Source organism: Macaca fascicularis, chromosome X (genome assembly GCF_037993035.2).
Source record: "Macaca fascicularis isolate 582-1 chromosome X, T2T-MFA8v1.1".
Taxonomy (NCBI): Eukaryota; Metazoa; Chordata; class Mammalia; order Primates; family Cercopithecidae; genus Macaca; species Macaca fascicularis.
The window spans coordinates 114,701,581-114,714,099 of NC_088395.1; the positions used below are offsets into that span (position 1 = coordinate 114,701,581).

A 12,519-nucleotide genomic window follows, 5' to 3' on the forward strand; every position below is an offset into this window, starting at 1 on the left:
GTCCAGGACAGGAGATTAACACTGAGAAGCTTGCACCAGTGTCCAGGAGGAAGTCTATTTCCTGGCCCTCAATGTTTAAACGTACCCGGGGCTCTGTGAGGGTGATGACATGAGCTGGCGCTTTCCCCGGGCACCCTCAGTCCTGTTGTTGGATCATCTGGTTGGGGGCTTCTGACCCAGAGAACCTTCGTCCTCTGGGGCAGTGCACCTTCCAGTGATTGCCTCAGCATAGTGGACACGGACGAGGGGGCAGCTTATTTCTCATTGGACAGCCTTTTTTAAAAGTGTCCTAGTAAACCACACTGATAACAAGCCCTACTGGGTGATTGGCCTGCTCCATTTTCTGTCCTCTCTGAACCACCAAGGTCTGTCTGTCTGAGAGCCATGACTAAGGCTGTGGCCTTTCTCTGATCTCACTTTTCCTTTTGTGCCTGTTCCTCTTGGTCCCTATTATAGAACACCGAGGTTGCCAGGTTCAATAATGCCTCCAAATTTTGTTCAGGACCCAGGGCTTGCTTTTGGAGCTTTCTCCTGATATCTGCAGCTGATTGGGTAATAAACTTATCTTTTAGAATCAGTTGACCCTCAAATGATTCGGGTGACAGGGAGTATACTTTTTTTAAGGCCTCCCGTAGCTGCTCGAGGAAGGCAGAAAGATTTTCTTCCTTTCCATGAGTTATGGTAGACATCATTGAATAACTCATGGGCTTTTTTCTAATTCTCCTTAGTCTTTCTAGAACACAGGTCAACAGATGTTTACGACTCCAGTCCCCATGATCTGAGTCAAGGTCCCAATGGGGATCCATACTGGGGATGTCTTGCTGACTGGTAGGGAATTTGTCCCTTTCTTCGGCTGTCATTCTGTCATTTACTTGACTAAGATACCAGGTATCTCCAAACTCTCAGGCTGCAGCTAAAGGTGCATTATTTTCATTAAAGGCCAGGGTTTGATATAACAGTAGCATGACATCTCTCCAAGTGAGGTCGAAGGTTTGCCCTAGACCCTGTGGGACATCTTTGTACCTATCAGGATCATCTGAAAACTTCCCCAGGTCTGCCCTGATCTGCTTTAAATCAGAGAGGGAGAAGGGGACAGGTACCCGGGTTGGGCCAAATTCCCCTCCCCCTACAGCTTGAAGGGGACATAACTGATAGCCGGCGGGGGGGGGGGGGGAAGTTTTGTGGTCCTTTGGTGATTTCTTTGCTTATTTCCTTCTGGGCAGGGGAGATTAGAGGAGGATTATCATTAATAGGAAGGGGAGCTATAGGGAGGCTAAGATATGGGGGTAAGCTGAGAGGTCCTCCTGTGGGATGTAAATTGTAAGCTTTGCATAGTTGTGTATTCTCCCTCAATGAAAAGAAAGCTTGGACATAAGGTATTTCACTCCATTTGCCTTCCCTCTTACAGAAAAGGTCAAATTGCAGTATATTATTGTAATTTGTACTTCCCTCAGGTGGCCATTTTTCCCTATCAGAGAGAAAATATTGGGGCCAAGCCATAGTGCAGAAAAAAATGAGTTGCCTCTTTTTCAGGGTTTGCAGGTCAAAGTGGTCCCAATGACTTAGGATACATTTCAAGGGTGAGCCTGTTGATGCCTGAGTATTTCCCATCTGAAAGACAAAACTGCCCACAGTTTTGGTTTGTTTTGTTTCTCCCCCGCCCAAGAACCCACAATGGTCCCTGGACCCTGCTGATTGGAATAGTTGTGCTCACTGACGCAGCAGCAGAAGCAACCCCTGCCTAAGAACCTGCAATGGTCCCTGGACCCTGCTGATCAGAATAGTTGCGCTCACCAACGCAGCAGCAGAAACACTAGTTTTCCTCCCAGACCACATGGGGGACCGAGGAAGGTCGGATTTAGTGGCCCTTACTGATGCATTCTTTTTTTTTTTTTTTTTTTTTTTTTAATAGTAATGGCATGGAGTATTTTATTCACAAATGAAAAATGTATCTTGACAGTTCCGTTTGGCAGATGCAGATACTCTCCTAGCCAGTCGAGATACCCTCTTTCTTATATCATTGCTGGAAATATGACAATAAATGATTGATCTCCAGCTTTCCCATTACAATATTCCCACCTGGCAGATCAGCAGCTATCTGTTTCAGCCGTATTTATTTATTAGATGTGCTGGGAACAAGTAATCTTTGTTTGCAGCATCTTATTTGATTTTTATGACCATGATTCTGTGAGATAGAACACAAGTGATTTCCATTTCACAGATTGGGAAATTGAGGCCAGAGCCTTTACTGCTAGTAGTGGACCTGGGTTTTGAATTCAGCTTTTAAGATTGCAGATCGAGAGCTCTTTGGAACATATTATACTGCTTTTCTCTCCAGGAAATTTGTGAATCCCTCTCTCTTGTTCACTATCTGAAGAGAACATGTATCAGAGGAAATAAAGGTTCTTAAAATGTTGCCAGAGCAGGTTGGATGATGGGGGAAAGCATCGTCTTAAGTATTCTGTCAAGCGATAGTAGTTTAAAAAATCAGGAAATACGTCTTCCACATGTGTGAACTTGGCACATATTATTCTGAAGTATGAAATGTATTTTAGGAAGTTGAAACATCAGAAGTTTGGAAGCTTGCAACACAATTTAGATATAGATTAATAGTCAAGCAAAAATCATCACTGGAGAAGCAGTGCAGTGAGATTGAAAACATTTTGCTTCCTTAGTGCCTAGTTTCAGCTCATCAGTGAAAAATAAAGAAGGAGTGGATAAATTCAGTACTAGCCTTTGCATTCTGTCTCCACCTGAGTCGTGCATGGGTGAGAAGAGACAGGTGTATGGAGGTGTGTGCAGCTGCCTGGGGCTCTGTGCCTGTTTTGTCGTAGATAGAGGAGTTTTTAAGAGGCCTTTATTGGTGATCTCTGGCTGTATAACAAATTACTCCAAAACTGAAAACCATGAACATCTCACATAGTCTTTGTAGTTGGGAAATTTGGGAGCTGGGTGGTGTGGCTCAGGTCACTTGTAAGAATGCTCTCAAGATGTCAGCTGGGACTGCAGTTGTTTAAAGACTTGACTGAGGCTCAAGGATCCTCTCCAAAGGCGACTTAACTAATTTGTCTGGGCTGTGAGTGCTGGCTGTTGGTGGGAGGCTGCAGTCCTCACCATGTGGACCACTGCTTGGTTGCTTGAGTATCCTCACAACATGGCAGCTTGCTGCCCCAGAGTGAGTGATCCAAGAACAAGCAAGATAGAAACTGCAGTGTCTTCTGTGACTTAGCCTCAAAAGTCACACTTACTTCCACAATATCCTTTTGGTTACACGGGTCAGTCCAAGGGCATGTGTACCAGGAGGTGAGACTCACGGGGGCCATCTTGGAGGCTGGCTACCACAAGGCCCTTTTCCACTTTTTAAAAAGCTTGCATGAAAGGATATACAAGGGTGTACGTTCTTAGATGGCAAAGCTTTTCCCACTGCTTTCTTCCTTTGGCGTCTCTTCACTGCCCTTCCCAACCCCACTCCTTCCTGCTGCCCTCTTTCTTTTTTTTTTTTTTTTTTTTAATTTATTTATTATTATTATACTTTAAGTTGTAGGGTACATGTGCATAACGTGCAGGTTTGTTACATATGTATACTTGTGCCATGTTGCTGTGCTGCACCCATCAACTCGTCATTTACATCAGGTATAACTCCCAATGCAATCCCTCCCCCCTCCCCCCTCCCCATGATAGGCCCCGGTGTGTGATGTTCCCCTTCCTGAGTCCGAGTGATCTCATTGTTCAGTTCCCACCTATGAGTGAGAACATGCGGTGTTTGGTTTTCTGTTCTTGTGATAGTTTGCTAAGAATGATGGATTCCAGCTGCAACCAAGTCCCTACAAAGGACTCAAACTCATCCTTTTTTATGGCTGCATAGTATTCCATGGTGTATATGTGCCACATTTTCTTAATCCAATCTGTCACTGATGGACATTTGGGTTGATTCCAAGTCTTTGCTATTGTGAATAGTGCTGCAATAAACATACGTGTGCATGTGTCTTTATAGCAGCATAATTTATAATCCTTTGGGTATATACCCAGTAATGGGATGGCTGGGTCATATGGTACATCTAGTTCTAGATCCTTGAGGAATCGCCATACTGTTTTCCATAATGGTTGAACTAGTTTACAATCCCACCAACAGTGTAAAAGTGTTCCTATTTCTCCACATCCTCTCCAGCACCTGTTTACTGATGCATTCTTGAAAACCTGCACCCTTGCCTGTCCTTCTAGACCACAAGGAGGACCAAGAAGAATCAGATTTAGTGGCCCTTACTGACGCATTCTCGAAAATCTGTTAGAGTCCTAAGCATTCTCCTGTTAGTACTGGGACTTTACCCATGTCCTATAAAGATGTTATGCCCCAAAAATGAAGTGGAGGGCCATACCCTGAAGGAAGGAAGGGATCTCCAGGGTTGGAATAGTGACACCTTTTGTCCTCACTTATATGAATAGGAAGGATACAATTTCTGAGGCTCCCCATATCCTAGCTTCACGAATAGATTTTGTTATACTATATTGGAGTTTATACTAGAAGTCATTCTTATAGGAGAAACTAGAAAAGCACCAGAGACAGGGAGCGATTTTTAGAAGCAGGACTAACCTCAGAGAAGAGAGGCGAGAGGAAGTTTGTCTGGCAGGCATTAAGACCCAGGGGGCAAGGGTCAGGATAGATAGGATAGATGGGCAAGTCTCGCTTGGGTGACACGCCTTTGAGAGTTCTGCTCATGGCTGCAGGGTCAACCAACTTGTTGTCGGGACCCCGGAGCTACATGGCTTTCCTCTCTGTCGACCCTCGGCTCAGCCCAGAGGTACAGGAAAAGCAGAAGCTGGTTCTAGGCAAACCAACGCTCCCAACTCCGAAGAGTCGGGGGTTGTTAGAGAGCCCTTTCCCAGAAAGCCTGACACCCGTGTCTTTACCTCGGCAGCCACGCTAGTTGTTTTTAACTGGCCGACAGGTGCCTGGTGTTTAGCCCCCGAATTCTAAGGAAAAACAGGACAGAACAGCAAGTGAAAGGAGTCCGATGGTACTCACTGCTTGGCAATAGGTGATAGTCTCACCGCTTGGCAGTAGTCTCACTGCTTGGCAATAGGTGATAGTCTCACCACTTGGCGATAGGCGATAGTCCCTTCATGGTCGCCAAAATGTGTCTGCAATTGGTGGATTCTTGGTCTCACTGACTTCAAGAATGAAGCTGTGGACCATCGCGGTGAGTTCTTAAAGATGGTGTGTCTGGAGTTTGTTCCTTCTGATGTTTGGACGTGTTCAGAGTTTCTTCCTTCTGGTGGGTTCGTGGTCTCGCTGGCCTCAGGAGTGAAGCTGCAGACCTTCACGATGAGTGTTACAGCTTTTAAGGTGGCACATCTGGAGTTGTTCGTTCCTTCCGTCGGGAGTTGTTCATTTCTCCTGGTGGGTTTGTAGTCTCACTGGCCTCAGGAGTGAAGCTGCAGACCTTCGTGGTGAGTGTTACAGCTCATAAAGGTGACGTGGACCCAAAGAGTGAGCAGGAGCAAGATTTATTGCAAAGAGCAAAAGAACAAAGCTTCCACAATGTGGAAGGGGACCCAAGCAGGTTGCTGCTGCTGGCTCGGGCAGCCTGCTTTTATTCCCTTATCTGGCCCCACCCACATCCTTCTGATTGATCCATTTTACAGAAAGCTGATTGGTCTGTTTTGACAGGGTGCCAATTGGCGCGTTCACAATCCCTGAGCTAGACACAGAGCACGGACTGGTGCATTCACAGTCCTCCAGCCAGACACAAAAGTTCTCCAAGTCCTCACCAGATTAACTAGATACAGAGCACCCACCAGTGTGTCTATAAACCTTAAGCCAGACACAGAGCACCCATCGGTGAGTTCACAAACCCCGAGCTAGACACAGAGCGCCGATCAGTGCATCTACAATCCCCCAGTCAGACACAAAGGCTCTCCAAGTCCCCACCAGACCCAGGAGCCCAGCTGGCTTCACCTAGTGGACTCCACACCAGGGCCGCAGGCGGAGCTGCTCGCCAGTCCCAAGCCATGTACCCGCACTTCTCAGCCCCTCTGGGCGGTCAATGGAACTGGTCCCTGCAGAGGAGGGGGCATCACTCGTCAGGGAGGCTTAGGCCGCATAGGAGCCCACAGTGGTGGGGAGGCTCAGGCATGGCTGGCTGCAGGTCCTGAGCCCTGCCCCGCGGGGAGGCAGCTAAGGCTCAGCAAGAATTCGAGCACAGCCGGCAGGCCTGTGCTGCCGGGGACCTGGCACACCCCCCCAGCAGCTGCCAGCCAGGGCGCCAAGCCGCTCACTGCCCGGGCCGGCAGCACTGACTGGCCACTCCAAGTGTGAGGCCCACCGAGCCCATGCCCACCCGGAACTTGCGCTGGCCCACAAGTGCCTTGCACGGCCTCGGTTCCCACCCGTGCCTCTCCCCCACACCTCCTCGCAAGCAGAGGGAGCTGGCTCCAGCCTCGGCCAGCCCAGAGAGGGGCTCCCACAGTGCAGCAGTGGGCCAAAGGGCTCCTCAAGCGTGGCCAGAGTGGACGCCGAGGCCGAGGAGATGCCAAGAGCAAGCGAGGGCCGCCAGCATGCTGTCACCTCTCATAGTCCCTATCTCTTTAAACAGACTGGGAAGGCAGGGAACTCATATCAGCCTGATATATGGTTTGTTTACTTTTAAAGGCAAGACAAAGGTAGTTTGTGAAAAATTTGAAATAAAACATATTGCTGTTAATCAGAAGCAATTGTACTGGAAATGATATTTTACTTCTGCACCTCATCCACTTCCCAGATTGCTTTTTCATCTGAGTTCTCCCTATGTAAGACCTGTTCCTCTTTCCTCCCTAGACCCCCATGTACATAATCTTCCCATGTCACTGCTTCTTGTTTCTGTTAATTTCATTTTCTGTTCTTTTATTTGTTCCATACATGTAGCCTTGATTCAGGGATGGCCATGGACTCACATACTGTAATCAGGGTGTCTATCTTTTAAGAGAAGAATCAAGAAGAATAGAGACTATAATGAACTTCTTGCTGGCCTAGCTAGGCCTGAGAGGGGGTGAAGTGCAAGAGTCAAATTCTTTGGCTGCCATTTTTATCAGAGCCATCCCAAATGAAGCAGGGCAGTTGTCACAGGCTTCAAAGGGCTTTACTAATTTGACCAGATAACTGGCCAGTGACTCACTGAGACAGGGTTGGCGATAGAGAAATGGTATTTCTTTGGCCAGTACTATAAAAAGACCCAAGGCTTATATGCATACATGCTGTACATTCATCCAATGCCACCCATCCTCACCCCTACGAAGGCAATGCCAGAGAGGTTACCCTTTTCCTACAGTCTACTCAAGTTACTTATTTTCTGATTTTTTCTCTCTTTTTAGGCTACACTAGATGTTCATTTAAAATGGATTTCTTCTGCCTGTGAGGCTTAGAGGGTAGGGTGGGGTGGTACACAGTGTGATTTGCCCTGCCTCAGTCCACCACCTCCTGGGGATGGCCTGACCTGGATAATCATTTTTAGCCTGGTATTTCCTGGGCATGGGCCAGGGGCTGAGGCCAGCAGCAGAGAGGCTAAGATGGCACAGGCTCCCTGTCAGATTTGGTAGTGATGAATTTTCACTGGGGAACAAAATGGCTGTTTCTAACTTCTTTAAATTTGAAACACTGCAGAGACTATCATCTTAGTAATTAAAATATATTGAGGAGAAAGGCTACTTAAATCCCTGAATGATTGGAATTCCGTAAGATATTTTAAGAAAGGTAATATCCCTGGTTAACAGTTTTTTGTTTGTTTGGTTGGTTTTTTTGAGACGGAATCTTGCTGTGTCACCAGGCTGGAGTGCAGTGACGCAATCTCGGTTCACTGCAACCTCGGCCTCCCGGGTTCAAGCAATTCTCCTGCTTTAGCCTCCCGAGTAGCTGGGACTACAGGCACACACCACCATGCCCAGTTAATTTCTGAATTTTTAGTAGAGACGGGGTTTCACCATGTTGGCCAGGCTGGTCTCGATCTCAGCTGTGTTTCTAACAGTGCTTGTACAAATTATAATTTCAACTTCCAACAAAATATTTATATGATCAAAATAGACTCATTTTTTTTTTTTTATCAGAACAGACTCATTTATATTTAGGAGCATTTATTTCTATGAAAACAACATGCCCTTGGTTAGAAAACAAAAACAAAATAAAATAAAACAATTTATCCTTTCAAGGGATTTCTTTTAGAGAATCTCTGCAGCTACCTGTAGTTGTACAAATGGTCCCCTACTTTCTCTGTGCTCCCCTCCTCATAGGGGCTGATGAGCCCCCATGAGTTAAGAGGTGTGTGTTGAGTATCTTAGCTTTGAACTTGAAATATATTTTCTCATAGATATAGCACCATAAACTATGAAATAAACTATCAATTTAAATTTTCTAGTTACAGATTAAAATAGGTTTTGTGGGCTGGCTTGGAAATATGTTTACTATTTACAATATAATATCTCTTAAAAAATTATTATTATTTATTTTTTTAAGGAGATGGGGGTTGGCACTGAAAGTTCCAAGCTTCTAATCATGGCTTAGTCCTTCTGGTAACCAGCCTCCATCCAGAAGCCCACCAAGAGATACTTCATTAGAACAGAAGATGCTCTTATCACCCAGGAAATTCATTAGGAGCTCTATGTCAGGAACCAGGGAGAAAGGCCAAATTTCAGAACAAAAGTGAATTTGAGGAAAAGGTCTGCTAAAAGACTCAAGATTGACTTATGAAGGGGTACTATCTCAAAAGTTCTTTGTAACTAATATTCTGAGAGAGGCCAGGTGTGGTGGCTCACGCCCGTAATTCCAACACTTTGAAAGTCTGAGGTGGGAGGATTGCTTGAGGCCAGCAGTTCAAGACCACCCTGGCTAATACAGTGAAACCCCATCTCTTTTGGTACAAAAGTGAATTTGAATTTTAACTCCTCCCATATTGCATGGTCATAAGTTTGAAAAGTATGGCTTGTGAACTAGTGAGGTTTAGTTATATTTTGGGGGATACTTTATCTTCAGAGATAACCATAGTTGTGTGAGATAGGAAAATCAAACTGTTTTCTACTCTGACACTCACCACTCAATTCTTGTGATACCACATACCATGCAATTCTCCACAAGATACCAATAGTGTACCCTATAATTTAATTCAATTCTGACACTATCTGTCTGGAGTTAGAGTAAGATTCCATAGGCTGACAGCTCAGTTCCACAAGACTGCCCCACTTCAGATGCCAGTCATAAGTCCCAGCTATATGTGCTTCTGACTGACCAGCTATAAATTGGGGTTCCCATGACCCCCTCCTCGTGTTCCATAATCTAGGATGACTCACTGAACTCAGGGAAACATTTTATTATGTTTACCCATTTATTATAAAGAATATCACAAAGGGTATAGATGGACAGCCAGATGGAGGAGATGCATAGGGCAAGGCATATGGAAAGGGACACAGAGCAACCATGCCCTCTTTAGGCATACCACCCCCCAGACACTTCCACATATTCAGCAACCCAGAAGTTCACCAAATCCCACAGTCCAGGGATTTTTATGAAGTCAATTTTTGACTCAGTCTCCACCCTTCCCAAAGGATGGGGGTTGGGACTGAAAGTTCCAAGCTTCTAATCATGGCTTAGTCTTTCTGGTAACCAGCCTCCATCCAGAAGCCCACCAAGAGATACTTCATTAGAACAGAAGATGCTCTTATCACCCAGGAAATTCACTAGGAGCTCTATGTCAGGAACCAGGCAGAGAGGCCAAATTTCAGAACAAAAGATGCACAAAGTATCCCTATCACTCACCATAACAAAGGTTTTAGGAGCTCTGTGCCAGAAAACAGGGATAGAAACTAAATATATATTTCTTATTATATCTTAATAGTCATCTGTGAATACCAAGAACAAATTATATTTACCGTTAACTTCAAGATCCTTCTTTGCAGAAGCCATATGTGACTAAAATGGCAAATAAAAATATTATGAAAACATCTGATCTTCCAGCTAAAATATTACCATATACACAGTTGTACAAACATTCAGGCTTGTCACAGCACCTTCCAAGCCACTGGCCACTGGAAACCTCGCAATACAAACCTCATGATATTCCCTGTGACATGGGCAGGAGTTAGGTGTGCATGTATTGTATCACCTCAATACACTCAGAGTAGGGGAAGCTCGATAATGGGCTATTTACAAAGAAGGCCCTATGGTATAAAATATTTTGAAGTAACTGTGGCCAAATGATTTTTTAGAGATGGTGTTAAATGGAACTTTGAGAAAGGGAAGGTCAAAAGAGATGGTCAAGAGGAAATCCTTCAGCTAAAGGATTTAGAGGTCTTGTGAGTGTCTTTGTTCCTCAAGGAAAAGGAATTGCTTTCATTAGATTCAAGCTGCTGACCTTTCACCTTCAGAGCAAAGGTAATAATCAGTCAGCCACAGAGGTAAGCCCCTTCTATTAAATTTTACTTAAGTTTCTTTCATTTTCTTTCAGTTTTATCCAAGTATGAAAACCAGATTACTATTTTCACTGACTACCTAGAAGAATATCCAGATACAGATGAGCTGGTATGGATCTTAGGGAAGCAGCATCTCCTTAAAACAGGTAAGATTTGGTAGCATTTGTCTGTAAGAACCCAGATGAGGTAGGCACCTGTGGTTCAGGGTTTGTACTTTTTCTTCTTGGGTTGGTGTAAAGGTAAACTGAGGCTGGAGCTGAACCGGGAACGAAGACACAAGGCAAATGGCAGTGAGAATAGCCTTTATTAGGACTTGTGGGCAAGGTTCCTCGGTCCAAAGGTGTGGGCCAAGGAAGTCGTGCTGAGGGAGGAGGGTAGGGGCTTTTTATAGCCTGAGAGGTAGGGAAGCTGGTTGTGCAAACAGGGCCTGGGGGGTATTGAAACTACTACGGCAGGAGTTGAGTAAGGGTCATGAGGAAGGGGTCTTTGGAAACTGTCAACCGAAACTGCTGTTTATGAACTTGTGGAATGCAGGTGAGCTGCAGGTCATGGGGGAGTGTGGTTGCCCAGCCAGAACTCTGACGCATGTAAGTCTGCGGGTATGTACAAGGGTGAAGGGAGTCTTTAACAAAAGGCCTGCTACACCGGGTAATGCCGCCATGTTGAATCTAGATTCCTGCCTAACAGTTGGCAGAGCATTTTCTTGCTTAATGTTAATGCTACTCTGAGGTGGATTTACCTTGTAGTCAACGGAGCTTAAGTCTCAGAACTTTTGCTTGGACAGGCCCCTTCCAAGGCCCCGAAAGGCCCTAGTAGTGAGTTTACATGGTTATAGGTTTTTGCACAATTTGCACAGGTAATATATTTTTATTCTGTTCCTTAAAGGAGAATCCCCAAATTCTAGAAGCCTTGGGTTTCAAAAAACACGGACCCACTCCTGGTATCACTAACCAGTCTCTAGCCTTTCGTGATTGGGCTACATATTTATTACTCTCACATACTTCTCTGGCTAGATAAAAACACTCAGGGACTTCTAGATAACCCATGGATCTCAGAAACAATATCAGACCTAGTAAGTTTTTCTTATGTTTTAGATCTTTTGCTGACCGTAGCACTGTCTCAGTTTATTCTGATTTTGTATAGAACTTTTAGCCACTACAGCTAGATGGAAAGGAGGCTTTAATTTTTCTTCCTTACCATTACATTCTTATAGATTGGTAAAGAAAGACCTTTTAACCTGAAACTGCTAACAACCCAGCACCCAGATAAAGCTAGAGCTTGGAAAGAGGCAGCTCTGAGATTTGTATCTTTCTGAGGAGACATCCTCTTCAGAGGCCCTCACTTAGCTTGGAGGAAGGAACAGGAAGAGGCTGATGAAAAGGCAGGAGAGGAAGTTAGGCATTGTCAGCTCCTCATGAGCCTGGCTTCATTATTTTGATTGGAGAATTGTGAACACTGGAAAGCCTGGAGCTAGTGATTAGGAGACCTTTTTTATTTAGACTCTTCTAACTCAGGTAAGTCACTTTCTCTTTCTGGATCTTAACTTCCTTCAGTGGTACTTAAAATGAGGGGATTGGAGGGAATCTTCTAATTCTGCATTCCATGACAACAGGAATCCCCAGGTTGCCAAATCCACTCATATTCAAATGTTAAATTGGGAAGTGCCTTTAATGTCCATACAACTTCCCCAGCATAAAGCCACACAGGAAGGCATAAAGACTGTCAGAGGCAGGAGTGAGGGTGTGGACATTTAAGAGGACGGGTATATAACAGCTAAAATTTATCATAGGTTCACTGTGTACTATTCACCATGTAAGCACTTTACGTGTATTATCTTTTGAATACTCACAACTCAATGAAGTAGGTACTATAATTCTCCCCATTTATGGATGAGGAAACTGAAGCCCGGAGAGGTTAAATTAACCAGCTTACACGGCTGGTAAGTAGCAGAGTCAGGGTTCAAACCCAATCAAAGTATGACTTCAGGTGTCTTACTATTAACCATTGTACATCTGCTTCCCTGAATGTGCTAGGCACTGGGGCATGGAAGGGACGGAAAATATAGATAGCTCAACTTTCCGACTTGCT

At 44.9% G+C, this 12,519-nt stretch overlaps 1 protein-coding gene across 8 annotated transcripts in view; it reads left to right on the forward strand.

Moving 5' to 3' along the window:
• The window catches only part of ATG4A (autophagy related 4A cysteine peptidase), a 74,874-nt gene that overhangs the window by 36,366 nt on the left and 25,989 nt on the right, over positions 1–12,519 (forward strand). For all 8 annotated transcript variants that reach the window (XR_012430253.1, XR_012430252.1, XR_012430251.1 and 5 more), the window contains exon 2: positions 10,467–10,577. Coding sequence is in view for 1 of the 8 variants with exons in the window: in XM_005594324.4 (XP_005594381.1) it covers positions 10,467–10,577 (111 nt within the window). In the remaining 7 variants the exon portion in view is untranslated. The remainder of the gene's footprint in view (positions 1–10,466; positions 10,578–12,519) is intronic.